Here is a 12,371-nt window from a genome sequence, read left to right as displayed (position 1 = left end):
CCTGGGTACTGAGTGGCATGATGGCGTCATTCATAATTCCACGCAGGCTTCACAGTCTTCTGTCATACCTGAAAGTGTTTGAAGCCGGAGCCTAACGTCTCAGTTCACAGCGTTGACGCCTTTCAGAGGGAATGCCTCTGTGATTGTCAGACAAAATATTGCATCCTGGCGCGCACACGACAAGACATCGCATCATGCCAGAAATAATGTGCACACGCAACATTCCTTGTAAAATGCGCTCTGTTATCCATAATTCCCATGTACCTGGAACATGTTCGCCACGGTCTCAGAGGAGGGGAACGTGGCAGCTGGGTAGTATTTTTTTTTAACCAAAAGGCCTCCCACCATGTCAGTAATGATCTCATTTGTATGCATTGTCCTCCTTAAATCTGTGTCACTGTGGGACTTCGCTCCCAGTAGGTCTGCAGTACCTCAAATTACCACTCCCTTCTCCATTGTTGCCCCCCCCACGCAACCCTGCTTCCTTTCAAACACGCTACTAACCTGAATCACTCCATGGCCCTTGAAATGTAAAAGCAGGTGGTGTCCAGAGGGAAAATTAGTGCACATTAATTACCCCCAGTTTGCCTGGAAGAAAGGCAGTAAATGCACGTCTACCTATTCAAGCCCTTGAGCCTTTCTTCTCTCTTCATTATTTGATATGATGAATGTATTATAGGACTTGTTATGCAGATATGATCTATTTTCTGTGTTTGTTACAGGTTATTTATGCAGTGTGTCTTTTCCATGATTGCTATGGATATGTGTTGTGCTTTTAATCCATGGATATTTTGTTAAATATAGGTGTGGAGTGTGCTATATAAATATGCATTTTAAAAGGTTAAACTAAAGCTACTTGAAAAAAAAATCATCATAAAGCTTTTATAAATATTTCTAAACAAAGATAAAACTCACTATAAACCACTGTATAAATGTGTGATGTCTGTTGCTGTTGCCAACTGTTTCAAGCTGTTTGTTAAACTTTCAAACTTTAAAGGCAACAGCGACATTGAGCGCTATCAAATGGCAAATAAGAAAATCCCGTTCAAATATACCCGGCCAGTAGAAGATTGGCTTCAGGAGAAAGGTAAATCTTTATCGAACTTCTAGAATGTTTTTCCTTCTTTTTCTGTCATTTCATTGGCTTGTTCCCTTTCAACCTCTGAGAATGAATAACCACCCCTTAAACCCTTTAAAAAAAACTGGTAAAACAAAGCGTTGATTGTTACTTTTTGTTCTCTCCTTTGTTTTTTTATTTTTAATTCCCCGTTTTTGTCATTGTCATCTTTTTAAATTTTGTTGAATCATGGTGTCCAGTTAAAGGGACTGGGAAGAGATTTTATAAACAACAACGATAAGATTTTAAGTATCAGGTGCTCCAAATCTTTTTTTGCAAAATTGAGTAGGAGGTGGCATTATCTATGCTGCAACAGTAGGCCGATTGTTTTGAGAGGAGAATTAGCTCCCATGGCTCAAATCCTCTGCAATGTTTGAGAACAAACTAATCAGTGGGCATATCCCCCTGAAAAACTTCCAAACAGCAGGTGCTTTTCCCTGCTGCAATTTATCTGATTGTAGTTAAACACATCACACATGATGAAATCCTCACTTGTTTGGTGATGGAGAGCTAATTGGAGCCGTTCTGACAGCGAAGCGTCACAGCGAGCCTGCCAAGGTGCACTGCGCCCTGATAGAGTTGTGCTCTTCTATCACAAGTCGGCATGTTTGAAACATGTTTAAAACATTTGCGGGGATTTAAAAAGGCTGCTCCTCCTCTATTTTTGGTGCGTGTGAATTTTTTTGTTTTTTTTTTAGTCGACATAATATCGTTATAAACTGCATTTAAAGTTCATGGCACATAAACATCTTAACCTGATTATAAAGTCCCTTTAACAATCGCTCAAACACAGACAGGTCTGGTAAATGCCATTGCTGCTGCATGCATGACTCCACACGTGCTATTTCATTTTTACTTGTGTGATATGAACCTCCCATCCCTGTCATTCCATACCCAACGTATTATCATTATAATTGTGCACATGCCACAAATATAGCAAGCTTGCTCTGCTATGTGTCTGTAAATTATACCAATGAGATTTTTAATTATGATTCCTGTATTGCGGGAGTTTGGTGTAGTTTCATTTCATAATTAATGCATGAGCAGTGTGTTTTGACAGTGATATTTAGGCTTCTCCTAATGAAATTCACCGTGGCATGTAGTGAGTGTGTATTGCTCATACTTTATCATAATATGCCAAAGCCTGTATATGTATTTATTAATCATTTTACCGCACGAGTCCACTGTTTTGTCCAGAGAATATTAAGAGTGCCCGTGGCACGTGTTCCAGCTCGTTTCTCAAACATTTTTTCACACCTGCATGTGTTCCCTGGCGATAATGCTGCTGTAGCTGCGTAGTGTCTGTTGTTTTCAGCTGTGTTTTCAGTCTCTTTCAGGGGTGTTTTTTCTTGTATATCAAAGGGAAAAAGCCTTCCTACTGTAGATAGCAGCGCATATAGCTGCAGTCTTTTATGAACAGAGAGGTGGGGTTGTTGAGAACAGATAATGTGGTTACTTTTATCGGTGTAAAAGCATGTTGCATCACCGTTACATATTTAACCATTTCAACTCCATCAACACTCATTTAATCAAGCAGTAAATCAATATGTTGACAGAGTTGGTCTTTGTTGAAGTGTTCTCTTATTGCATCCGTTTCGCACTGAAGGTGTAGTTTAAAGGCGGTGCATGCCAAAGTTAGTGCTTTATGGTTTTTCCATCATAAACATACTAACGCTCGCTCCCCTCGACCCTGCGCCAGGCCGGCAGCTGACAATCTTCAACACCCAGGCCACTATCTCCATCGGCGGAAACGACCGGAAGCGACCCTACCAGGGCCAGCTGTCCGGGCTCTACTACAACGGCCTCAAAGTCCTCAACATGGCCGCAGAGGGCCACGTCAACATCAAGGTGAACGGCAGCGTGCGGCTCGTTGGCGACGTGCCGACGAGCAGGGGCGCGGCACGCACCACCACCTCGGTGCCGCCGGAGATGTCCACCACCTTCATTGAGACGACCACCACACTCTCCACCACGACCACCCGCAAACAGCGCTCGCCACCCACTATTCAGGTAAGGCTGATGGGAGACGAGGACGGACATGTGCCTCTGTGTGTCCTCATGCTTGAAAGAAACAGGGAATGAACGTGGACGCCCTCGAGATGTTCAGGAGCTACAGTACGCATCATATCTCATCTGTTTAATCTGTACAAAAAACACCATTTTAGGAGGAGTTATGGGCCAGACTATTTCTTGGTTAGGAGCAGTAACGTCCGTTAAATATCCTAGTGCATAAATCCCTGTTTAAAAATCCAAAATAAAATGATAAAAGATTTGAATTGTCGTTTAACTCTTAAGTGTTGGTGCAGATTAAACAAACAAGATATAACCAGCTGCAGCTTCATATTTACCGTACACATATGAGAGTGCTATTAATCTTATTATCTAACTCTCAACAAGAAAGGTAATAAGCATATTTCCCAAAATGTCAAACCGCAGACTTAAACCCACTGTTTACCATTCGGAGTGTCGAGCAGTGTGCCGTTCAATTGCATTTTTCCTTGTTGGAGATATGGATATACAGCCCGAGTCTGGGGGCTAAATGTTTTGTTTTCTTGATAATAAGGTCTAAAAAATGTAAAATGTCACAAAAAAAACAAACAGCATCTTGTTCGTCCTCATCTATTTCATGTGCTTCTGTGGCTTTTTTCGACTGTGCGTGGGTGGACTGTGGACGCGCTGCTTTTTTCCCTGCTTGATCAGTCAAGGTCAGGATACTGTATTTCTCATTCTATCAGGGGTTGAAGTGCTGCTGTTCATTGAGGTGTGCAGAGCCGGCCTCACCACTGCTCCCCTTCTCTACATTTCTCTTTTTCTCTGTCTGTCTCTCGCTCTCTCTGTCTCTGTCCGTCTCCATCTGTCACTCACCCAATCCAGCCTAACAGAGGCCTTTCTCCAATACGTCCCGAGTCCAAGCCAATGAATGTCACCGCCGTGCCGAGAAAGTAATCACGCCGAGCGGTCCTTTGACACCCAGAGGACAAATTCAACCATTCGTTGTTCATATTAAAGCAATAACTCTCCCTTAGGAGTGAGACAGGGCTGGGGGAGAGATTGGTCGGTGGACGACAGACTGGGACCACTGTTACGAGCCTCTTCACCTCAAAAAGAGATTGCCTGGCGTGCAGTGATGATGGCCCTTCATGTCAGTGCTGACACTTGTACAGTACGTCTCCATCAGCGCAAGCGTCAGGGGAGATCCAGAGTCAGATCTGTTAGAAAGCCGCTAAATACCCTGTGATTTGGACAGAACTGGCAAAGAAAGACCCACTGTCAAGTCTGAAGCAAAAGCCAAGCGGTCCATATCAGCTCTGTCTGCGTGTAGCATCGATAATGCCCAGTGATGATGACTGAGCTGAGATCCATTACCCCTCCGTCTCCAGCACCGCCAACAAGGTCACATCAGATAAGAAAAAAAAGGCGACATCGCAGGGAAAATGGCATTCTGTGTCATAGGCTATTAATATCAAAGGAAGTCAATAACGTTCTGTGTGCCATGATAGAGCTTTTATTTGAGGCACTCTCTTTTTCAAGGTGAAATGATGAAGCGATACCTCATTTGTCAGTACCCAGCGTGCGGCCGTTAGATGCCGGGTGATGCGCTTTGGTAACTTAACAATAGAAATTTAGTTTTTTTGCCCTCACTAACTTTTCCCTGTACTTTTGTATTCCTTCTGAGGGCGCGCCGCCTTGTTCATTCTTCTTCCACAACCTCCCATGGCAGCGTCTGCTTTGATTCACACCGCTCTGTCACAGAATTTCATTTGCCAAGGCCTTTAATTTTGCTGTTCCCTAGTTGGCTGTCAAATACCGTGGTGTGAGAAGTAAGGAGAGGACCTGTACCAGTCTGGCAGATTTCTCCACCCCTCGGGGTAGTATAGGGGAGTTGAGGGACTTGAGCTATCATTAGTGATATACTGCAGTGCCGAAAGAGAACTATAGGTATCTGACACGGTGCCGGACTCGAGCGCGCACGCGTGTGTGTGTGTGCAGCTGTTTTAGGAGGAGGGTGTGTGCACGCACGTGTCGGCAGAAATGTGTGTGTTTTGGTATCTTCTTGCGCGTCTATTTTCGGTCCACTTCCCCAACACTCGCTGTTTCTTTTTCAGAGGTGAGAAGTGACGAATCCCTCGACAGCTCAGGATCAACAGAATGAGAGACAGGGGTGGGAAGTGGAGAGAACCAATCTCAGGCTTAATTAATGACAGCTCTGCTGGGACGCACCGACACGACAGACATGTTTCATTCTCTCTCTCTGTCTGTCTGTTCTCTCTCTCTGTCGCTGTGTTGCTTGGACACTCTGTCATTCGGTGGCCCACTAGGAGACCAAAGACTAGTGAAACATTAACCCAAAGAGCAGGTGAATCAAGTTTACAAACAGCATTTCTGTCTCTATCTGTTTAGTAATTGAGAGATTTTCAGTTGGCAAAGGTTCCGTAGCAATGCAGATAATCTTGTAATCTATTTTTCAACAACATGAAGTGTCTGGGACTCTGAGTGTAAGACAGACATTTGCTGTAACAGCGATTTTAATGAGTTTGTGCCACCTTATATCCATTTATTCATGAATATTATAAATGGTCTGAGCCCTGGCACCAGATATGTCAACGAGCTGGCTCATTCTGAACATCACACCCACCGCCCACCCACAGTCTTGCTCTCAAAGCCGACTCATCATTCTGCGTTTCATCCATTTAACAGTCGGAACATCTCTTTGATCATGTGCATCAGAGGTCGGGGGGGTGTGACTAATGCTAACCGTGTTAGCCTCAGTTGCGTGCCTTCGACACATAGCCGTGGGAATGCATGCACACAGAAAATGCTAACATAACAGGGAAGGTTATGTTTCTTGTCGCACTGCTGTATGTAAGTTATTCACATTCGATATCTGCTCTTTATCATGCAGGAGTACAACTGAAAAGTTGACCGTGAACAAATCTCTAAGAAGCCCTTTACTTTTCTCCGTTCCATCATCATAAATATTAATTAGTTCTTTATTGACTTGGCAAGACAAGTAAATAAGGTCTTGAAAAGGAGTAATGCAACGGTCAATATATATATAAACAAGAATAATGGAATAAATATTGTCCTGCTATAAATCTGTTTACTTTAAGCTGTGTTTTAGTCTCAGAGTCTCAACTTGTTCTCCGCTAAAAAATACACACTTTGACATAAACTCTGCTGGCTGTCTGAACTCTGGTGTTCATACAGTAAGTGGCTTGTGTTGAAATTTAAATGGCTTGACAATAATTTTGGAAGTTACGCACAATTAAAAGTCCACTAGTAGCTCTCAGCATGAAAAGCCGGTAAGGAGATGGGAGATGATCTCTTATTAAAGGGCAACTCCACCAATTTTCCACATCAAAGTCTGTTTACAAGTCTTGTGGAGTACCACTCTACATGTGAAAAAAATCGTTATATAAAGCCTTTTGCGGCTCCACAGGGAGCTGTGCAAATTCGGATAAATTGCTTAAAGTGATGTCACTTGAGGCAACAACTTGGGACTGAAGATCACAAGTTTGAAACTGAAAGAAAGTTTGAAAGAAGTGAACTTGCCAGACCTCTGTAGCCCGCTCCTTGGCTCTGTTCGAGCATCGCGGCTTCAAGCCACATTGGCTGTTATGAGCGTAGCACACCTGAATCGACGAATGATTTCTGTCAGATGTTGAGTTGCATCGTGGGTGATGTAGGTGGCAGGTTTCGACAAGGAAGAAGAATGAGTGGAGCAAAAAAGAGGTTATCTCTGGTCCTGCTGCATCGATTTTGGATCCTTTTTTAAACTGTCCGTCATATACATCTGTGGAGTGCTCCTGCTGCTCTTTACCCTGTTCTCAAAGCAAGCTGAGCCTTTTTGCATCATGGTCCTGTTGTATGACCCTTTTCCTGTTAGTCATCTCACAATTATCTAATGCCACCTTCAAAGGGGGTCACGTCCTGCCCGGTTGGGAAATGCATGCTCCTCACGTCCAGGTGACAGGTGATAGAAATATCTGACTTACATTTGCTTGTGCTTTTTAGATCACAGTAAAGTAAATCAAGTGCACCTTGTTATGTGGCTACCTGCGCCCCTCAGCTCTGCAACATTCTGGTGAACCAAAGAACAGGGTTTACGCTTGCTGGTTTGATGTGGATAGTCATTTCGGGAACACTCATTTATGCAAGGCTCTCTATCATGGGAGATCAACGTCTCTCGTTCTCAATTAACTCGCGCTGCTGGCCTGAGATGTTTGGGAACAATTAGGGAAGGAGGCTGCAATCTAGAGTACCGTGGGGGAAAACGGCTGAGGGAGAGGCACTGAAAGTGATTTGCATGGTTGCCGTCTTAAAGAAATTGCTCGCGTCCATCATCTTCAACTGGCCTGGTGCTCAGGAGACGGGAAAATTAGGTAAATTGTTTGCGGTTTAATTGGTCTTCTTCAGCTGAGAAGCGGGAAATAACGGCCTATCGATGAGCTTGGACACACAGCGCATGACGACAATAATATTACATCGAGTCAACATGGAGGCTTCGTGTGTGATTTCTGTGTTTTCACATTTTCATGAGACTGGCCAACGTGAAGCAAACGTCAAGAACCAAAATGTACTCTATGCAAGACAAGGTTTTGCACTCTAACCTGTCACGATGCCCGCTTTTTTTCCCCTCACTGTTTTACCCGACTCTCTGCTTCACTCTGTCTGTCTAAAGCACATCAAGGATGCTACTTAACGCCTGGGGATATATGATAATCACTGATTTATTCTCTCTTCAAGAGGTAGTGGGGAAGGCGCTGTGCAGCATGCTGCGTGTCTCCACGTGGTAGTCTGCTAGATGATGTTTGATGAGCGTGTTCATCTGCTCGTGTGTGCGTGCACAGGTGTGCGTGTGAGCACGGCTGTGTGTGGGTGGCTCAGCTTCACTTCTCCACCTGCTGTCAGCCGTCTTTTCTTTTTTAGCTAGTTAGTCTCTGTGATCACCTTCCCTCACAACCAGACCTGCCAGTAATTGTGTAAAGGTCAAACTAGTTTGCAGGTATCCCTCGGGATGCTTTTTTATTCCTCCTCTCCCTCGTTTTTTTCCCCTCTCTTCATCAGTATCCGTCTTCCCACCTCTCTTTTTGGGTGCCCTGCTAGGCACCCTGGCACCCAGTGAATTCTGGGAGATGAATGCTGGAGGTCTGCTGTTTGCTCAGTAGGTCCAATTAGGAGACAGCAGACTGATGGGGATCCTGCTGGTTGTGGCTCATTAAGACACACACACAAACCCACACACATGCATGCGCAGTTTGTACGAGGATCTCTTAATCTTTGTCTCACACGTGTGCATACGTGCACAACTAAATTAAGCCACCATTACTTTGTGCCGACACATCCACAAAAATCTGTCAGCCCTGTTGCTGCCTAGTCCGCTCGCATTGTCAGAGAACAGAAGCACAGTATCAGAGGATTTTCAATGTGTGGTGCCAAATAGTTCCCCCCCTACCACCAACATGACAAACTCATTCCAGCACTGTCATGGATTGTCTGTCTTCTCTGCTGCGTGTGTGTGTGTGTGTGCCTGTGTGTGTGCAACATTCGGTTGCGACTTTGTTTATGAATTTTTCATGTCACTTGGTGTGCAAGAGAATATGTACAAGGAGCTATTTCCATTAGGCTTCTCAGTGTGAACGTGTTTGTAGATGTTTGCAATTTCTTGTCTGTAGGTCATGTGTTTGTTTCTTTCCGTGTGTGTGTGTGTGCGTCCGTGTGTGTGTGTGCGCTCAGGGCAGTTTGTTTCTCAGTGTGTGAGAACCAGCAGCTAGCTCCAGGGGTTTTGATCCACAGGGGTTTTTGTAATGGATGTCCCCCATGCCTCACAACACAGCTTATATAGATCCTCCGGGAATGCTTGTGTGCCTGTGTGTGTGCGAGCGTGTGTGTGTGCGTAAACCTGCTGTCTTGTCAGCCTCCACTGTCGCAGCAGGGCACTCGCACACCGAGGGGGCAGTTCCACACACAGACAAACACACACACCGTGCGGCAGTTTGTTTCTGAGCCGAGCGGCAGGACATCAGCACAGGCTCTGGGTGGTACACGGGCTCACCTCGTGCTGTGTTGCCTCCAGAGACGGCTGGCTGGTTATAACGGCGTACACACGTCCGGCTAATAACTCAAACTTACAGCTGACACAACAAAGTGACCTTACCAGCCTAAAAACACTGGTCGTGCACCTGTTCCAAAGGATTAAATGCAATTAACTCGAACAGATCGCATTTGCCAGGAGCTTTTAAAAACCCTCTAATTCCACACCATATCTGTCTTTGAGTTTATTGGAACAATTGTGGAATAAAGACAAAAATCACATATGTTATTCCAGATTCTTCCTGTGTTGGTACAGATCTATCCCCGAGCACATGCCAGTAGACTTACATGGATTATCAAAGTGGAACAGTCGGTAGAAAATCCTGTGCCAAGCCATTTTGAAAAGTTGCGAGGTTGCTGTGAGATCCCACAATCTTGGTGGTGTTTAATTAACTTTTTTTTTTTTATTTCCAGCGCAACGGTTCTGGGAGCAAAACTATTAGAAAAGTTAAACTTCCATTGCCAGCATTTTTTTTTTTTCTGTGAGACTTTGTAAGTTACTTTACAGCAGACTTGAGAAGTTACTGTTGTCGCTCTCTTTTGGCGCATGCTAGTTGTTTTTAATGTTCATATAATCTCTGTCCTCAACACAGAGGTAGCTCTGTTAGCCTATCATGAAGACTGGAGCGGGGGTAAACAGCCGGCGTAGTTCCACCGAGGCTGTCAGATGCAGCATGTTGGTTGTGTGCATACAGAAAGTTTTAGAAATTGTGGTTTAACTGGAGCCACAATTGGGCACGTCGACTGCTTACAGCAACAAGACGTCCTTTTGTAGCTCTGACTAAAACCCAGCTGACTTGGTCATTAGCTCGCTAGCTGACAAGACACGACATGCAAATAAGAGGTTTTTAGAGATTCTGAAAGCTGCATGTGCTTTTATTTCACTGTGTTGCCTTTGGCGAGTGCTAGTGTTTGTGCACGTCACAGAGATGTCTTATATATTGAATGCGGCACACACATGAAATTGACTTTGGTTATTTAATCAAACTCTCGTCAAAGCAGGAAACGCACCATCATTTTGATATTAACATACCACGCCTTCAATTGAAGCTTCAAATGAGGCTGTGTATTGTGTGTGATAATAAATCAGAACTTCAGGTGCGTTTGAGGCTCGAGCTACAGCTGCACTCACAGACCTTGTGACTGCTTCCACGCTGGTTGTAATGAATCTCCATACGCGGCTGTACCGTGAATATAAATTTGCAGCCGGCCCATGATAGGCGCTGCGAGTGTGTGGTTTCCTGTTTGTATATGAGAGAAACAGAGAGAGACCACGTCCTTGCGAGAATATTCACAGAACTTTATATGCATTACTGTCTCTGTGTGCACAGAATGCACCATGTGTCTGCTAGAGTCAATAGGATTTAATTAAATATGTATCGTACACACACAGCCTTTGATGTTCCACAGCAATAATGTGTTCTGTTTCATTGCTCAGTTGAGCTGTTAGCAAGGCCCAGTAATGTTTCTGCTCTGTGTCCTCAGAGAGCTGCTGCAGTGAAGCCTGTTGCTCTTAACAGCAATGAATGAAGGGTAATTGTAAGGATCCATGCGTCAGTGCGGTTGCATTGTTCATCACCCTTGCATGTGTGGAAGCATGCTGAGGGCTCTGACGTACAGTATGCTTTAAATCATTTCTCTATTGGTTAGTGATTACGTTTCAACTTTCATCTCCTAAAAAGAGACTAAATCGAATGCTTAATTTGGTTTGCGCTCATTAGGAACTGAACCCAAATGGGACCCCCGGCTAATTTGGGAGATGTAAAGCTGCCAGCATCAGCCATTACATAACGCCTACATTGATTTGGTATTACAGCCTTGAAGTCATAATAGCCTTTGACTGTGAGAAATGCTGCAATATTGAAATGGATTGAAATGGGGGATCAAAACGTAGTCCACAAGGAGGAGAGAGTGCGAGGTCCAATTTCAGCTTCTTGTTTCAGACTTCACACATTCTCAATAGAAAGCCAATAGCTTTCCCAGTTGAACATATTGTCTTACTTATTGATTGTATTGTTGCAATTAGTCAGGTCAACTGAGGTTTATTTATAAAGCCCTTTGTCACAGAAGTGTGTCCCACACGACAGCACGAACACAAGCCTTCCTGGAGTCAGCTAATCAACAGCCATTCACGCTGTGGATAATGCCCACTTACAACAGAATACCGTTAGGACAATATTGTTTTAGCTGTATTAAGTTATTGAACTCACTGGCGGGTTGCACTGGAGGCAGAAAAAGTGTAATTCATTCACTTCCAAAAGCTTGGATTAAGTCAGCCTAACAGACTGATCCAGAATTAAATTGTTTCAGAAATCCAGCTCAGAGCTAATGTGATCAGATTCGTTCAAGCCTCAAATATGTATATTCATGACTTCATAACACGGATCTCAAGAGGACATCAAGTGTCGACCACATCAATTCACAGTGACGGCAGAGATGCTAGAAGAGATCTGTGGCGTTGGCAGCCTGGAATATAAAACAGAGAAATGTATATGAAGAATCAAACAATAAAGAGGGAATGGACCAATCACCTGGCAGCACTTTGAAATCCAACGACTGACACAAGTACAGATGTGCTGCAGTTTACTCCTCTGTTAAATTAGATTGTTCAGTCCTCTTGTTATCATATTATCTTGGATTCAAGCCCAGTTTGAATAATGTGTGAAATTCACTGGTCCTAGCCTCTGTAATGGGAATATTTCCTGTTTGCCATCTGTGATAATAAACTGAATATCTTTGTTGTTTGATCACTGGTCAAAGAAAGCAACCAATTAAATATGCCCTGATCATCTGGCATTTAATGACCAAGCAGTAATTGAATAATCAAGAAAATAATCTGCACCTGAAGTGGAAATTGAAATAATCAGTAGTTGCAGCCCTGCGTAAAGATTAACCTGCACATGTCAAGATGCAACCTGAAACTGAAATGAAATGGGATCCTAATTCAGAAAAGTGTTGTTGAGCTTTATGAAACGGAATAAACCTGATTTGCCGAAGTACTCCTGGTTTAACAGATAACCTCGCTTTATGAAACACCCCTCTGCTCGTCTCCAAGCAGGAATACTGTTGCCTTAATCTTGTTTGGAGGACCAGTCTCTGCCAGTGTCTTCAGTGAAATGGACACTTTTCCATTCCTTTCCTGTGCTGACCCCCCCCCCCC

At 43.9% G+C, this 12,371-nt stretch overlaps 1 protein-coding gene across 1 annotated transcript in view; it reads left to right on the top strand.

Moving 5' to 3' along the window:
* LOC121621573 (neurexin-3b-like) overlaps positions 1-12,371 on the top strand; it is a 200,720-nt gene that overhangs the window by 166,814 nt on the left and 21,535 nt on the right. The window contains exons 14-15 of the mRNA XM_041958047.1: positions 2,817-3,127; positions 6,418-6,420. Coding sequence (XP_041813981.1) covers positions 2,817-3,127; positions 6,418-6,420 — 314 coding nt within the window. The remainder of the gene's footprint in view (positions 1-2,816; positions 3,128-6,417; positions 6,421-12,371) is intronic.

The sequence above is a fragment of the Chelmon rostratus genome, chromosome 18 (genome assembly GCF_017976325.1).
Source record: "Chelmon rostratus isolate fCheRos1 chromosome 18, fCheRos1.pri, whole genome shotgun sequence".
NCBI lineage: Eukaryota > Metazoa > Chordata > Actinopteri > Chaetodontiformes > Chaetodontidae > Chelmon > Chelmon rostratus.
This window is presented reverse-complemented; position numbering and strand designations above follow the sequence as displayed.